At 38.9% G+C, this 14,742-nt stretch overlaps 2 protein-coding genes across 4 annotated transcripts; one reads left to right on the forward strand and one right to left on the reverse strand.

Annotated features, from left to right (window-relative positions):
* Positions 1-1,508: 1,508 nt before the first annotated feature.
* Positions 1,509-8,669, reverse strand: LOC121515174 (1-acylglycerol-3-phosphate O-acyltransferase Pnpla3-like). 3 transcript variants are annotated; one of them, XM_041795810.1, is made up of 9 exons: positions 8,351-8,669; positions 6,524-6,756; positions 6,170-6,235; positions 5,158-5,367; positions 4,518-4,578; positions 4,176-4,388; positions 3,789-3,909; positions 3,289-3,396; positions 1,509-1,928 (listed from the first exon to the last, which is right to left on the reverse strand). In XM_041795810.1, the coding sequence occupies exons 1-9, from the start codon at positions 8,535-8,537 to the stop codon at positions 1,577-1,579; spliced, it is 1,551 nt and encodes a 516-aa protein (XP_041651744.1). In that variant the 5' UTR covers positions 8,538-8,669; the 3' UTR covers positions 1,509-1,576. The 3 variants fall into 3 exon arrangements, with proteins under 3 accessions (XP_041651744.1, XP_041651743.1, XP_041651746.1); XM_041795809.1 differs by having other exon boundaries at positions 4,176-4,367; positions 4,461-4,578; XM_041795812.1 differs by having other exon boundaries at positions 4,176-4,367; positions 8,351-8,668.
* Positions 8,670-8,721: 52 nt separating this feature from the next.
* LOC121515195 (UPF0676 protein C1494.01-like) lies at positions 8,722-14,487 on the forward strand. Its single transcript, XM_041795838.1, has 7 exons — positions 8,722-9,001; positions 9,078-9,202; positions 9,280-9,346; positions 11,063-11,216; positions 12,101-12,243; positions 12,529-12,639; positions 13,602-14,487. The coding sequence occupies exons 1-7, from the start codon at positions 8,849-8,851 to the stop codon at positions 13,785-13,787; spliced, it is 939 nt and encodes a 312-aa protein (XP_041651772.1). The 5' UTR covers positions 8,722-8,848; the 3' UTR covers positions 13,788-14,487.
* Positions 14,488-14,742: the final 255 nt, after the last annotated feature.

Here is a 14,742-nt window from a genome sequence, read left to right on the forward strand (position 1 = left end):
AATAAATGTTATTTAAGTATTTAGAAAGACTCCAAATGTTAGACTGGATTCATTACAGCTATCCAACATTTAAAGCAGCTTGAAGCTTCTTAATCCCAAAAATTTAATACGAAGCAGAATTGTATATGATTGTCTCATCAGCATAGAGCTGGTATCAGTGCTTATTCAATCACATAAAGTGAGATAAATTATCGATTAAAAAAAGGACCCAGTAGGCAACTGTGCACAGTCTGCTCAAATAAAGTGACTTTGTACTTGTTCTATCTACAGTTGCTTACATTTGTTTATAATTAAGAGTACCTCAGGTGATCTGCAGCTGATCATGATCACTTCTGCTGAAAGTCAGAAACGTTTTCAACAGCAACAACATCAGACAGCAGCTTTATTCACCTGCATTGGAAGAAAGCCTGTTGGCTGAGAATAGGTAATTCTGTTCTCAGAGAAAAATCAGTGTTTTTTTCTTAAACCTATGCTGTTTTTTCATTGAAGCAGGGCCTCCGAAAGGCCTGTAGCCTGAACAGATATGAAGTCAATTATGATAACTTACCCCTATAGGCATTTTGGGGGCACCAAGATGCTACTGAACTGTGAAAAAAAACTGTCGAAAACAATTTTTGGGAAAGGGCAGAGCCTTTGAAAAAACACTCAGAGGGTGATTGGATGAACATTCTGTCTATCACATCTTAATGGGCCAATCAGAGCAAGAAAACACGTGACGTAGCCCCAAACCAAGATGCGCCCGTACCGAAGGAGTAAACTCCATATAGAACCGCATAATGCGAACCACAGCCACTGTAGACTTTTGTTTTTGAAAAGAAAACAACTCACTGCTGTTCTTTGTTCTTCTTTTAACAAAGAAATGTCATCAAATTCTGATTAAATTGGTGCTTTAGCAGCATCCACACTAATGTCTTCTGGCCTTGCACCAACCTCTTGTTGCTGCTTGCTTATGTCACAACTCCTCCGTGCCTAAAAGTACTGCCCCTTGCCACTGATTGGTCCTGTCACTTTCTAACCGGGCCCAAACGGTTCAGACGGGAGGTTTGCAAGATGGATTCGCCAGTGAGAAACACGGAAACGGACGTATCCATCTGCTTTGCAAGGCTACAAAATGTCCACTTGTCAATCCATCAATTAATTGATCTTTTCATCCATGGATGGATGCTTTATTAATCTCCAGGGAAATTCAAGATTCAAAATCCATGCGTCCATCCATCATTACATCCGTCTGTCTACCCATTCATCAATCTTACTGTCCCTTTGTCCATCCCTCCATCCAATGATCCTTTCATCCATTTCTCAGTCCATCCATCCTATCATCCATTAATTCAGTTGTCATTTATCCATGTGTCTATCCCTTCATCCATCCAGCCTTCCAATGATCCTTTCATTCATGTGTCCTACCATGTGTCCATCCATCAATTCGTATCTGTGTACAAATTTATGTCAAATATTCATCTTAAAAATATCTCAGGACTGTAAATGTATGAAATTACATAGAGGGCAGAGCATTTCCATTCCTTTATTCAACATTAATTTTCATTTATTTTTTATTCTAGTGCATAATAAAACATGTTTACTTGAACGTAGGATACAATGTTAAAAAATCAATTTTTTTGAGATTTTCAGTTTTTTCTGATGTAACATTTCTGATCCATCCCACAGCCTTGCCCAAACCCCATCCTCTACCTTCACCTTTAGGAGACTCTGAGGAAACGTCATCAAACGCAGAGGTGGGGCTGCATGTGGGTGTAGGGGGCGGAGTCAGTGGCATGAGGTCCAGCTTATTCTGTTTGGGCCAGGTAAAGGTGAGGCTGGAGGTGGGCGTGGCCTCTGGAGTCACTGGGAGATCGTTCAGGTTTTCTTGACTCAGATTGGGCAGGTTGAGGCCAGATGGAAGGCTCTTAGATCTGCGCAGTGAAGTCTCACTGGAAACAAAAACAAAGTCCCACTTCAGTCCAATCAACTTCATAGATATAGCGCATTTTAAAAACATGGTGAGGTCGAACCTGAGTTCCTAAGAGATTCAACATTTAACTGTCAACCTCATTTTTACCAGTAATGAATGATTTTAAAAAAAATTGCGCTAATGATAAATGAAATCAAGATTTTTAAAAAGTCAAAATCATAAATTCAAAGGCTCAGATTCTATGAGATAAAAAGTTAAACTTCTTAGTTCAAAAGGCCAAAACATGAAATTACAAGTCTAAATTATGTTCTTAAAAGGCAAATACATGTGTTTTAAAGGTCAAAATATAAGATTACAAGTTGAGTTTAAAAAAAAAAAATCTGAAATAAATTTTGAAAGCATGAGGTTTAAAGGTCAAAATATGAGATAAAATTTTAAATCATGAGTTTAAAAGGTCAAAATATAAGATACAAGTCAAAGTTTTGAGTCTTTAAGGACAAAACATGAAATTAAATTCAAAATAAGGAATTTTACATTTATAAATTGTGAGTCCAAAATATGGTATCAAAAGTCAAAGTTAGGAGTTAAAAAGCTCAAAACCTGAGATAAACCTCAATAAAATGTGGTTTAAAAGTCAGAATATGAGAAACGAGTCCAAATTATGAGGCTTAAAGATCAAAATATGAGATAAAATATAAAATCATAAGTTTAAATTTTACACTGAGTCTAAAAGGTCAAAATATGGGATTAAAAGTTAAAGTTAGGAGTTAAGAAGGTCAAAACAGGAGATAAAATTCAAAATCCTGAGTTTAAAAGGTCAAAATATGACTTAAAATGTAAAATTGTGAATCTAAAATATCAAATTATGCGATAAAAAGTCAAAATGAGGGTGCGCAGATGGCCTAGTGGTCTAAGGCACTACCCATGTACGCAGGCAGCCGTGGTTTGAATCTGGCCTGTGGCTCTTTACTGCATGTCTCTCCCCATTCTCTCTCCCGTTTCCGACTCTATCCACTGTCCTCCTTTTGAAATAAGGCATGAAAATGACTAAATAAAGAGTCAAAATAATAAGCTTAAGTCAAAAAATTGTAAGATGCAAAACTGAAACTATGAAATGAAAACACAAATTATTTCTTTTCCCACATTCCTGACTTTCCATCAGACAATTTCAACTTTTACTTTTTCAAGTTTGTATGACTAAACAAGGATATTTTAATTCATCAAGGTTAAGTTTACATTTCTATACAGGAGGAAATCTGCAGACCCCATACCAGTGGTCATGTTGGTCACCGCAGTCATGATGTTAGTGGCCGAAACCTCAAGACTTAAAGGTATGAAATGCTACATATTTATTACGAAGATGTGAACGGACTGATTACCAGTCATAGTCCTCCTCTTTGCCCCTCCAAGCTTGTTTGTAAATATTATCAGCCATGCCATAAAGCCAGCCCACATCCTTTGGTACATCTGGGATCCAGTTTACCAATCTAAGAAAAAGAATCGAGGGTTCATTTATCTCACATTTGAAGTAATAAAAAAACATCTACAATTATCAGTGACAGTGACATTTGTGAACAGTTTCATGATTTACAGAAGGAAAATGATGAGGAAGGGAGAAGGGAATGCAGGATGAGATGAAGTTACGAGAAGAGATACTATGATTTTATTTCAAATATCTGCTAATCTTATGGAAAACAAATCTGACTTTATATTGCACCAATTATATTAAATATGTATTTTTGGGATGCCTAAATTATGGGGCATCTATCCTAATTTGTAAACATAAACATCAAATTGCTTGTGTCAAATATTGATGTTTAAATAAAAATTATAAATATCTATATATTAGACATAATTTGTAAGTGGGTCTAGACAGTACCTCTGAGCTAGAGAGCAAGCAGAACCGACAGGCAGGATCTGTGGGATCTTTGGCAGGTACTCTGTCATGTGGGACAAAAGTCCACCAGCTGTGTGCGTCTCCCTGCAGGCCTCACACAACGCTGACACAGAGAACAATACACACTCAGTAATTGGCTATACTGTTAAGAAATGGAATTTATTTATGGTACATTCCTTCCACCCCCAAAATAACCCAATGCATTCCTCTAATCTAGCTGCTTTGGGTCTGTTTTTGTTTTAAATGTGAATGTGTTGTAACCTTGTGGTTTTGAATACCTAAAGAAAAAAAAACTTTTTTTTAATACAAGTCCTTCTATTCTCCTTCTATTTGCTCTAAAGTAAATCTTCTTCCAGTAAAAGCACTCACCCTTCTTAATGTTGAGTGGAAGTTTCTCAATGAGTCGCTTATCCAGCCACCAGTGCTCCTGAGCTGCTCTCAGTCTGTTCTCTTGTGTATTTTCTCTGCACCCCACTTCAGCCAAACTCTTCATCAGCTCACAACAAGATGGTTCAGGCGCATCCGTCTCCAGGCTTCTCATTGGAGAATCGCTGATCAGATCTGTGAGAGGACACATGATTTCTGCAATAATAAGCTCTTGATTACCTGCCTGAGCTACTAAGGCTGGTAGAAAAAATAATAAACATCACATAACTTGCCAGCTTTGCCATTGCAGGAAATTCAAACGTGTCTGTGAGATGAATTTCTTACTGTTCTCCTGCAGGAAGCGGAGAGCGTCTATGTAGCCATTCTGGCAGATTTCAGCCATTTCCTGTTATATTAAAAATTCAGTCATAATCTATTAAAATAATCCATCACAGATGGTTTTTAAGTAAATTTGAGACTTGCCTCGGGTGTTTTGTGTGTTTCAAGAGATGCAATAACCAACTTCTGACCAGCAGGGGGCAGAGAAGAGCCCAAAAGAATTTAAGAGTAAATCTGAAGCCATGTCATTTCTTAGCTAGACGTCTATCCACTTCAGCATTCAACAACTAAATCATTTGAAGAAAGGACTGAAAACACATGCAGGCAGCATCTTTGGCTAATCTACTTGAGTGTAATTTTTTTTTCTTCTCATCATTTGGTCTTTAGGAGCATCTACTTCATTTTCAAGGCGATTCCTTGCTCCCACATAAAACAGCTGCACTGAACAGAAGTTTTCAGAGCCATTTTTCTGTCTTACAAAGCTTTAAGAAAGCTTGTGTGTGTTTGGTGTGAAAGGTGTGTTTATATCAGTATCGGCCAAAATGAGTCTGGAATTAGTGGCATATCAGACACTGGCAAAAATCCAATATCGTGCATCCCTTTAAGAATTAAAAGGTGTCACAGTGTTCGTCCCCTCTAGTCTCACCTCAGTCTGCGGGGGGAAGAAGGTGCTGGTCACTCGGTACATGTTCTCTGAGTTCACCTGGATGCTCATGTTTTTGAAGCGCACCTCATGAAAGTTCAGTGTGCTTGCTCGTGGACAGAGATCGCTCTCACCAGCATACGGAGAGAATATTATGGTGTTTTTCACGTGACATCGAGGCTGGTTATCACTGACGGCGCCGTCCATATAACGCTGAGAAAAGAAAAGGAGTGATGGTCAGTGGGAACGACCAGGAATATACATATTCTTAAATATATGGACTAAAGAACACTGTGGCGGTGGCGGTTTGAAGATGCTTAAGGCCAGGGGTAAAATTTTGTCCACTAGGAGGGCATCAGGATAGCAATATTTCAAACTTTTTCCACTTAGAGGTCAGCAAACTGGGCAATTTTTTTCAAATACTGTCCACTTAGAGGGCATCAGGATGGTGGTTTCCAAATTTTTTCCACTTAGAAGGCACCATAGAGGGTAATTTGTCAAATTTTGTCCACTTAAAAGGCACCAAAAAAGCAATTTTGCAAATTTTATCTACTTAATGGGCATCAAGGTGGCAATTTTTCAAATTTCATCAATTTATAAGTCAGTAAAATGGGCACTTTGTCAAGTGATTGTCCACTTAAAGGGCATCAAAGAGGGCTTTTTGTCAACTTTTGTCCACTAAGATGGCATCAAGATGGCAATTTTTTTCCATTTGAAAGGCACCACGCCGGGAAATTTGTCAAGTATTGTTCACTTAGAGGGCACCAAAAAGGGCACTTAAATTGTGTTTATCTACCAAAGTGGAATACAACAGGGCACTATTGCACTAATTTTTAAGTTGGGCTTCCTCCTCTCCCCGCCTCGTAGTCCACCAGTACTGTCTTCAAAATAGCAAAACTAAATTATGTGTATGTGGTTATTTGATTTGTATTTGAGCTCTTCTTCTTTTATATCATTTGTGTGCACTCCATTAATCTGTATTCAGACTTTATATGTGACCCGCAGGTAAACTCACCACCCCGCGATACGTTGGTGGAATAACACCACAGTAGAGAGGGACAAAGCAGCTGCAAAGAAGAGCCTGGAAAATGAAGATACAACTGTTTGTTAGTCAAAGAGTATATACTGTGCTTTGGTTCATCAATAAAGAGAATTCCTACCTTTTTTTGTAAGGAAATAAGATTAAAATACATGGATGTACAAAACACAGATGCACATGTGGTTGTCCCATTTTGTAGGGGAAGATTTCACCACTACCCGCTTCAAAGAGGAAGGACATTTGAAATGAAAACCAACGTCTTCACATGAGCTTTAAATTGAATATGGATTAATAAGGTCATGTTAACTCCCCAACAGTCCACCTACATACCTGTATGAGCTCCTCCCTGCTGTCAAACTCAGATACCAGAAAGTTCTTCCTGTCTGACACTCTGGTCAGTGACACGCAGAGCTTCCCGGTGGCGAGGACATGAGCGTCATCAGAGAGACTCTTGATCAGAGAATCCCTGACGATCCGCAGCAGGTCATACGCCGGGTGAAAAGGACCCAGCCTGTGCTTCCTTGCTTCTTTAGCCATGAACATCAAATCAGCACAACATTTGTCTGCACAGAGAAGCATGAAAATACAAAACTACTGTTGATGCATTCACAGTGGGAAATGAGCTGGAAATTAGAATATACTTCCTACTGGAAAAAATACATTAAAGTAGGCCTACAAGGTATCAAGAAAATAAATAATGTGCATTTCCATTGTTGTGCTGTATCAGTGTAAAGTGTAGGAAATATACATGTTTGAGAGTGTATATTGGCTGTAAATCTAAACGTGTCTGATTCTTAGCAGCAGCTCTTTGTGTTTACATAATACCTCTGATTTAAACATCAATCTGAATCCAGAGCACACAAGATGAGTTCCAGCAGTGACCTTCTGTGGCTGACCCTCCTTATGGAGGGTGTCAATGATTGTCCTCGGGGCAGCTGTCAAGTCAGCAGTCTTCCACTGATTGTGGTTGTGTATACTGAATCAGAGTGAGAGTATGAATCTTTCACTTTGTATGAGATGAATCTAGCATATATGGAAATTTACCTTTCTGAAGTAATTTACCAGAAAAAAAAGAACTTTTACTTGATCTTCTAATTTTTTGGGATGCACCTGTACAGTGTATACAGTACTGTAAAAAGCTTTTAGGCCAAAAATTGAGGTTTAAGTAAGGTATAGTTATGGAGAGTGAGCCTGGCTGAGGGAAGGAGGACTGACACAACCCTTTTGTTTGATTTTCTCCCTCATTTTGTCATAAAGATGCTTTTATAGAAAACACTAGCATGCTATTTAGGAAAAAACGTTGTGGGATTAAAGGGGACATATTAAATCCCTTTGCAGGCTTTTCTAACGAAAACATGTGCCCCTGGCCTGTCCACAATCTCCATAAGTACCAGAAAACAGGCATGTTTAGGGGACCTCTGAGACCAACATAAACTCGTCTTAAAGGGGTAAAATATGTCTGCTTTAAAGACGGACTCATTGGTTGTACTGGCCAGGTGACTAGGCTATACGGTGTAACAGATGGGTACAGTTTCTCCCTGGGATTTCAAGAGTTTTTGGTGATAATGGGCCACAAAAACAATTGCTGGCTAAAATGTATGCAATATCAAAAAATTTAAAAGCGTTTTATTTTATACCAAGAAAGCCTCTGTGGTATGGTTTTGATTTTGCCATGCAAGAGCAAGTCAGCCAAAGCCTGCATTGTAAAGGAGTGTCAAAAAACAAAGGCTTTCTGGGTGTAAAATTAAAACGGTTGAAAAACTTTGATAGTGCAAACGTTTGAGCCAATACTGTGTTGTGGCCCACTTTTACCAAAAACTCGCTAAATTCCGCAGAGAAACTGTACCCATCTGTTGCAGTATAGCCTAGCTTCCTGTATGGTAAAAGACCTTCTTAAAGGAGCAATGCTCTCTAAAATCACAGGAGGCTCCTTTTACTGCTAGGTACCTCATACAACCCAACTTCGAAAAATACTGAAAATACCCCTTTAAAGTGAGCTTAAGTGTCGCGTGATGCAACAAATCAACGCCTAACTTTCAACTCAAATAAACCGATTTTAATTGTGTCTCGTGTTTTCTCGTCCAATGTCTTTATTTCTCCCAGAGAGTCAAACTGACATTTTCTTGAACGGGTTCTGTTTTTGGCACCCATACTCACCCAGAGGGATCCCAACACTGAGAGCTGCAGCTATGAGAGCTCCAGCGGACGCCCCGCTGATTTTAGAGGCGTCTTTAATGAATCGAGGACATCTTTGGAGGATACAACTGCAAGCACCGACGTAGTAAATCCCCATAAAACCACAACCTGCAAAAGAGATGCTCCACTCTGCCTTAAAATCCAACATATCTTAACAAAGGCGGTGAACACTCTGCAGAAGCGAACTAGAGGTGATTTAACGTGTTGGAGTGATGAATAAAAAGTGTAGGAACACACCGTCTCACTCTCATCACCTGTAAACACTTTCCAAAAGTGAGGGAGTGAAATTTGTATCAGCCCTGGCTCGTTTCCTATTGGATGGAAACGCCACATGTCAGCAGAGAGATCCCGATCAGCCCATCTGCAGGATAACTTAGCCGAAAGGCTAGTCTGTTTGTTAAACTTCACTTCCCTGCAGATTTTTGTGTGGATTCGTTCATTTTTTTTTATCCTGTTAAAATGAGCATCCCCGTGGTGGACTTCGGAGCGTACAACATCAACCAGAAAGATGTTTCTGATGAGCTTCTGCACGGTTTGAGCAAGGAGCTGAAAGCAGCTTTTACAGAAGTTGGGTTTGTTTTTCTCACCAACGCTGGGATCACTCAAGAGGAGGTGAGGGGTAAACCAGAGAAAATCTTGTAGTTCTGTTAGAAGTTCTTAAAATGCTTTTTTTTTTTTTTTTGGGTAGGTGGCCCAAGTACAAGACATCGCCATGAAATTCTTCCTGCAGCCAGAGGAAATGAAACAACCCTTCAAACAAAAGAGCTTTGAAATCAGTCAGTACCACGGCTGGGTTTCTATGGATAGTGAAAGGTAGAGACAGATTTGAATGTCTCCTTTTATTCACTGTATGCTTTAGAGGTCTTAATTAAAGTCAATTTGCTTTTTAGGTTGCATCCGGACCGACCAGAAGACTTAAAGGAGGCATACAACGTCTCGACACTTCATCCTGACATAGTAATGAACTCCCTGTTGCAATGTTGGTTATGTAACAGTTTAGGAGAAACTATGATCCAATTTTTTTGAATGATCAGTGATTTGGTCAAAGTACAAGTAGGGGAGACTGGGGACTATTGCAACAAAAAACAAACCTCTCAAGTTTAACTGTTAACATTAGATTTTTTGTTTTACCAGGCATATACAGTATATAACATAGTCTATCATTTTAAATCTATAATTTTTAACAAAAGCATTGGTATTCAGCAATCATGTCCAAGTATTTTATGGTTAAATCATAACCTGAACAAAGTCTCATGGATATAATCCATTTGTTTACTTTAAAGTTTGTGGTGTTCACCATACTGACATTTTTTAACCAACTTTTACCCACTTAGAGGGCATGTTAGAGGCTGTTTGCCAAATTTTCTCTATAAAGAGGACATTTAAGAGGGCACTTTTGTCAAATTTTAGTTTTAAGAGGACACTTTGTTAATCTTTGTCCACACAGACGACACTTAACAAGGCTTTCTATAAACTTTTGCCTATTTGGAGAGATCTTGATGAAATATTTGTTTTGAGGGGATGTAAGAGGGCAAATTTTTTCACTTAAGGGCACTTTGAGAGCACTTTTATTAACTTTTGCCAATTTGGATGGCACTTTAAAGGACATTTGCCTTTTTTTCTATTTTGAGGGCACTTAAGAGGGCCCCCTGTCTAATGTTATGTTTTAAGAGGGCACCTGTCAAATTTTATCCACTTAGAGGGCACTTATGAGGCACTTTATTACATTGTTGCCTACTTAGAGAAGCATTTAAGAGGGCATTTTTTCTGTTTTGAGGGTACTTAAGAGAGCCCACTATTCAATTCTATGCTTTGAGAGGGCAATTTGAACTGTGTCCACAAAGGGGGCACCAGTGAAGGTGCTTCATATCTATTGCCTACTTAGAAGGCATGCAAGAGGCATTTTGCCAAATTTGGCCTATTTAGAGGGCACTTTGTCAAATTTATGTTTTGAGAGGGCACGTTGTCAGTTTTTGTCTATCAAAAGAGGGCAATAAATAAGACACATTGTCAAATTTTTATCCTATTTAGAAGGCACTTGAAAAAGCACTTTGTCAAGTTTTATATTCTAAGAGGGCACTTAAGTGGACACTTACTCAAATTGTGTCTATTTAAAAGGGACTTTGTCAAATTAGGTCTATTAAGAGGGCATTTTTTTATATTTTAAGTGGGGACTTGGTCAATTTTTTTCTATTTCAAGGGAACCTTAGAGTGCACTTGTTCCTCTGTGCCCTCTTTCTGTGCCCACAAAGAGGGCACTTGTTGATCTGTTGCCTACTTAGAGGGCACCTAAGAGGCAATTTTCCAAATTTTGCCTATTGCCCTCCGCTTAAAGGGCACTTATGAGTTCAATCTGCCTTATTTTGTTTATATAGTGGTTCTTTATGAGGGCACCTTTTAAACTTTGGCAACAACCCCTCCCTCATATCTGAATCACATCAGAGAAAAAATGAATTTCCAGAACTGACTGAAAATTTTTGTAGGTTATTTATAAACACTTCCCTTCTTAATGTTCCCTGCTCAGTCTGTGCTTTCATCGTTATTCCTAGTTTTAAGGAATCGATATTTGAAAATGTTTGCTGATGCTATCTGATTTTTTTTTTTTTTGTTGTTGTTGTTGATATTGGGGGAACTTTCTGTCCCAAGCTATCACTTTGTTCTCTCCTGCCACAGAAATGGCCATCAGGTGCTGTGGAGTCGTTTCAGGAGATCCATACATCTTTTTTCCTGCGCTGTAAAGAGCTGGGTCTGCGGGTGCTGAGGGTGATCGCTCACAGTCTGGATCTGGATCCAGAAGTATTCCTCAGCGCTCACCATCTCGTAGGAAGTATGTAAAAAGTAAAGCAAGGACAAATTTATTCTTCATTATTTAATTTTTGATGATTTCCTTGATAATCTTCATGTAATTTGACTTATAAATGTCATAAAATGGCAAACTGGTTTATCAGAGTTTCACAATATAAATGAAAAAAAAGTCTAGAACCACTGCATGGTGGGTATATGCCTCCATCAGTGAACAGTTTTCAGATAATAAAGGGGAATTGGGGGTAAAGAACAAAGGATGTTTTTGTGGTAGTGTGATCGACACGGTCTTATTTCCTTTAATTTTGGAGGTTCATATTTTGCTTTAAACGTTGGATTACAGAGCAGGTTAAGTGTATAGAAGTCGAAGTGATTGATAAAGTGATAAAGTGACCTTTTACCTCCAAATTTAATCAACATATCCCTTTCATTTCCACAAAGATATTTGATCATTTCCAACCAAATTTCCCAAACTATCCAAAAAGCAAATTCTCAAAACATGTCAAACAAATTACTGAAGCATCAATGGACATTCCAGGCAATTATCTAAAAAAATGCATGAAACTAAATTGTTCTCATGGGATCTGCTGATTTTAATCTGATCTGCTGTGCATGTTTTGTGCTCTGTAAAGCACTTTGTAACATATGTTTCTAAAAGGGCTTTATAAATAAAGATTTATTATTATTACTATTATTATTATTGTTTTCATCATAGTGGTACTGATGCTAATTTTTACAACCTGTACAATCCACACAAAATACCCTCAGTTAAGATAGCTACCCCAATTCACAAAAGTCAGGCCAAAACTCAGCTATCATAAGTGTTTAGGATTAATGGCTGACACAGTAGAGAGATATGTGGTACTGCTGATCAGGCAGGGGTAACCACTGGTGCTATTTCTCCTCCAGTGCGTGGAAACAACACCACCCTGCGCTCTCTATACTACCCTCCAGTGAACAGTGTAAAGGTCAAGGAGAATCAGCTGCGATGTGGAGAGCATTCAGACTTTGGCAGCATCACCCTGCTGTTTCAGGGCTCTGAAGGACTGCAGGTAACTCCACCTACAGCTCCGCCTCTGTGAATAAAATGTGCATACAAGAATGCTGTGACTCACCCTTTCTTTATTTTTTAGTTATTTTGTCAAAAAAAATCCTCATCGGATTTGTATTAAATGAAAAACTCAACATAAACTAACAAACTTGTCCACAACACGTAACACGTTTTTAGTCCTTTTAATTTAAATTATTGTGCTCAAAGTTCTACATATTTTACCTCTGAGTTGTCTGTTGTGGTTACTGAAGATAGTTGTTGGTGTCTGTTACTCTTTAACCTCCAGGTTCTGAGTCGATCAGGTGAATTCATCAATGTTCCCTGTATCCCCGGAGCCGTGCTCATCAACATTGCTGATATGATGCAGCGCTGGACGAGTGATCAGTATATCTCTGTGGTGAGTTGGGAGATTTCTCTTGATTCTGTATCTCACATTTCAAAGAAAAAAAAACTTTGGTTTGTTTAAAAGTTTTTCTTACAAAGACAGAATAATACAATTTAAGAGAATAGCTTAACTTTTGCCCCCCCCAACATGATGCTGCCACCACCATGCTTCACTGTTGGGATGGTTTTTGCCTGGAACCTCCAGACATAAGGTTTAGATTTGAGGCCAAACAGTTTAATCTTGGTTTCATCAGACCAGAGAATATATTTTCTCTCAGTCTGAAAGTCCTTCAGGTTCTTTTTTTTTTTGCACAATTCAAGCAGAATTTTATAGGTTTTTCAACGGAGACACTTCCATCTAGCTATTCTGCTGTAAAGCCCAGATCGGTGGAGGGCTACTGAGTTGCTGAGATGTTTCCACACCTTGTTTGGAGTCTGTGGAAAATTAAACTGACTGGACATAATTTGGAAATGGAGTTTCTTGCAAACTCCAAGTAGGCTTTTGTATGTTTTGCAGTGAGAAAAGGTCTCCATGTAGCCACTCTGCCATAATCCCAGATCAGTGAAGGGCTGCAGTGGTGGTTGTCTTTCTGGAAATTTGTCCCATCTCCACACAGGATCCCTGGAGCTCAGAGTGACCAGGTTCTTGGTCACATTTCTTTCTAAGTCCATTCTCCCTTGATCTCTCAGTATGGCCAGGCTACCAGCTCTTGGAAGAGTCGTGGTTGTGCCAAACTTCTTCAGTTTGAGGGGGGGCCACTGTGCTCTTGAGAACCTTCAGTGCAACAGAATGTTTTTTTGTAGACTTCCCCAGATCTGTACTTTGGGACAATCCAGCCTCTGAGCTCTGCAGGCAGTTCTTCTGACCTCATGGCTTGGCTTTTGCTCTGATACCTCATCTGATCTTATCTGGTGTTTTCTGATGTGATCTTATAAATGTGAAAGCTTCTGATATACAATTTTCTTGTCCCTCAGCTCCACAGAGTGTTGCTGCCCCCTGCTGGAGACTCCAGTACTCGTCAGTCTACTGCTTTCTTCCTCTATCCAGATGACGAGGCTGTGATCACCTGCTACGACGGCTCCAACAAATACCCACCTGTCACAGGAGCTGCCTATGCTATCGAAAAATTCCACCAAATTAATGTAGCGACTGTGTATTAATGGACTGTGCCTTTATCTCTCTTCTTTTTGTGCAAAAGTGAAGTCAAAATACTCCCACACTGGGTGCTGATATATTACCTTGGCAAAATAACTTTGGACTGAGACATGCTCAGACGGAAGCTGGTTGTTGGTAGCATACATCAAGCTCACCAGTAAAGTGACAAAAATCCCTCCTCCCTGCTAATCCAGCTGAGGAGACTGTGAGGAGCTTTGTTTTTGGCTTTGCTTCGAGGCAGCTGTTGCTCAGTCCATTTTAATATACAGACTTTGGCTTATGCACATTGTTAATTTTTGCACACACATACACATTTTTGCACCGTTAATGTTCTGCTCTTAGTCAGTAAAGGTCTTGAGGTACCAAGTTGACCAAAAACCCTTCGATAAAGTTTTTAAAATGTTTCTATTATTAAAGTAACTCTTAAAAATTCAGTGTATGGTTAGCTGGATCCCACAATGTCCTCACCTTTGTAAGTCAATGTCTAAAAGAGATTGGGTTCCAAGAGAACCAATGAGAAAATGTTTGTACATTCTCATACCTCACTGTGAGGCAGCAATATACAGTATGCAACCTAGAACAAAGGCCAGCTTCTCACTAGTTCCTTTGTACTGATAATAAACCTAAGACTTTCCATGCACTGCATTGATTACATTCCAACTAGTAACTCAAGAAGTGTGCTTTAAGATTAAATGCAAAGCAATCCTCCCATATCTGTCTGAAATCTGTTGTAATTTCTTGACCCATTCATATTTATATACATTCAGCTGATTGTTATTTAGTTGAACAATTTAAATGCTGATGGGCTTTTGTGACTCAACACAGAGCAGATTTGTTACCCAAGTTGCAATACTTTATGTGTGCTTCACTTGCATTAAGATATCTCTTTATTATCTGTCATTGTTACTAATGAATTTGAGCATGGATCCATTCTTAGGCCTCTCTTTTTCAATATACTAA

This window comes from Cheilinus undulatus, linkage group 9, assembly GCF_018320785.1.
Source record: "Cheilinus undulatus linkage group 9, ASM1832078v1, whole genome shotgun sequence".
NCBI lineage: Eukaryota > Metazoa > Chordata > Actinopteri > Labriformes > Labridae > Cheilinus > Cheilinus undulatus.

What these genes read in the sequence shown, in the direction of transcription:
- LOC121515174 (XM_041795809.1), bottom strand. Translation starts at nt 8,537, where the DNA reads ATGTTGGATTTTAAGGCAGAGTGGAGCATCTCTTTTGCAGGTTGTGGT. An exon ending in TCCACTCAACATTAAGAAGG is followed by an intron (nt 3,910 to 4,175) that starts GTGAGTGCTTTT and finishes TCTCTGTGTCAG; the next exon opens with CGTTGTGTGAGGCCTGCAGG. An exon ending in GCTTGCTCTCTAGCTCAGAG is followed by an intron (nt 3,397 to 3,788) that starts GTACTGTCTAGA and finishes TCTTTTTCTTAG; the next exon opens with ATTGGTAAACTGGATCCCAG.
- LOC121515195 (XM_041795838.1), top strand. Translation starts at nt 8,849, where the DNA reads ATGAGCATCCCCGTGGTGGACTTCGGAGCGTACAACATCAACCAGAAA. An exon ending in GTTTCTATGGATAGTGAAAG is followed by an intron (nt 9,203 to 9,279) that starts GTAGAGACAGAT and finishes TTTGCTTTTTAG; the next exon opens with GTTGCATCCGGACCGACCAG. An exon ending in CGCTCACCATCTCGTAGGAA is followed by an intron (nt 11,217 to 12,100) that starts GTATGTAAAAAG and finishes TTTCTCCTCCAG; the next exon opens with TGCGTGGAAACAACACCACC.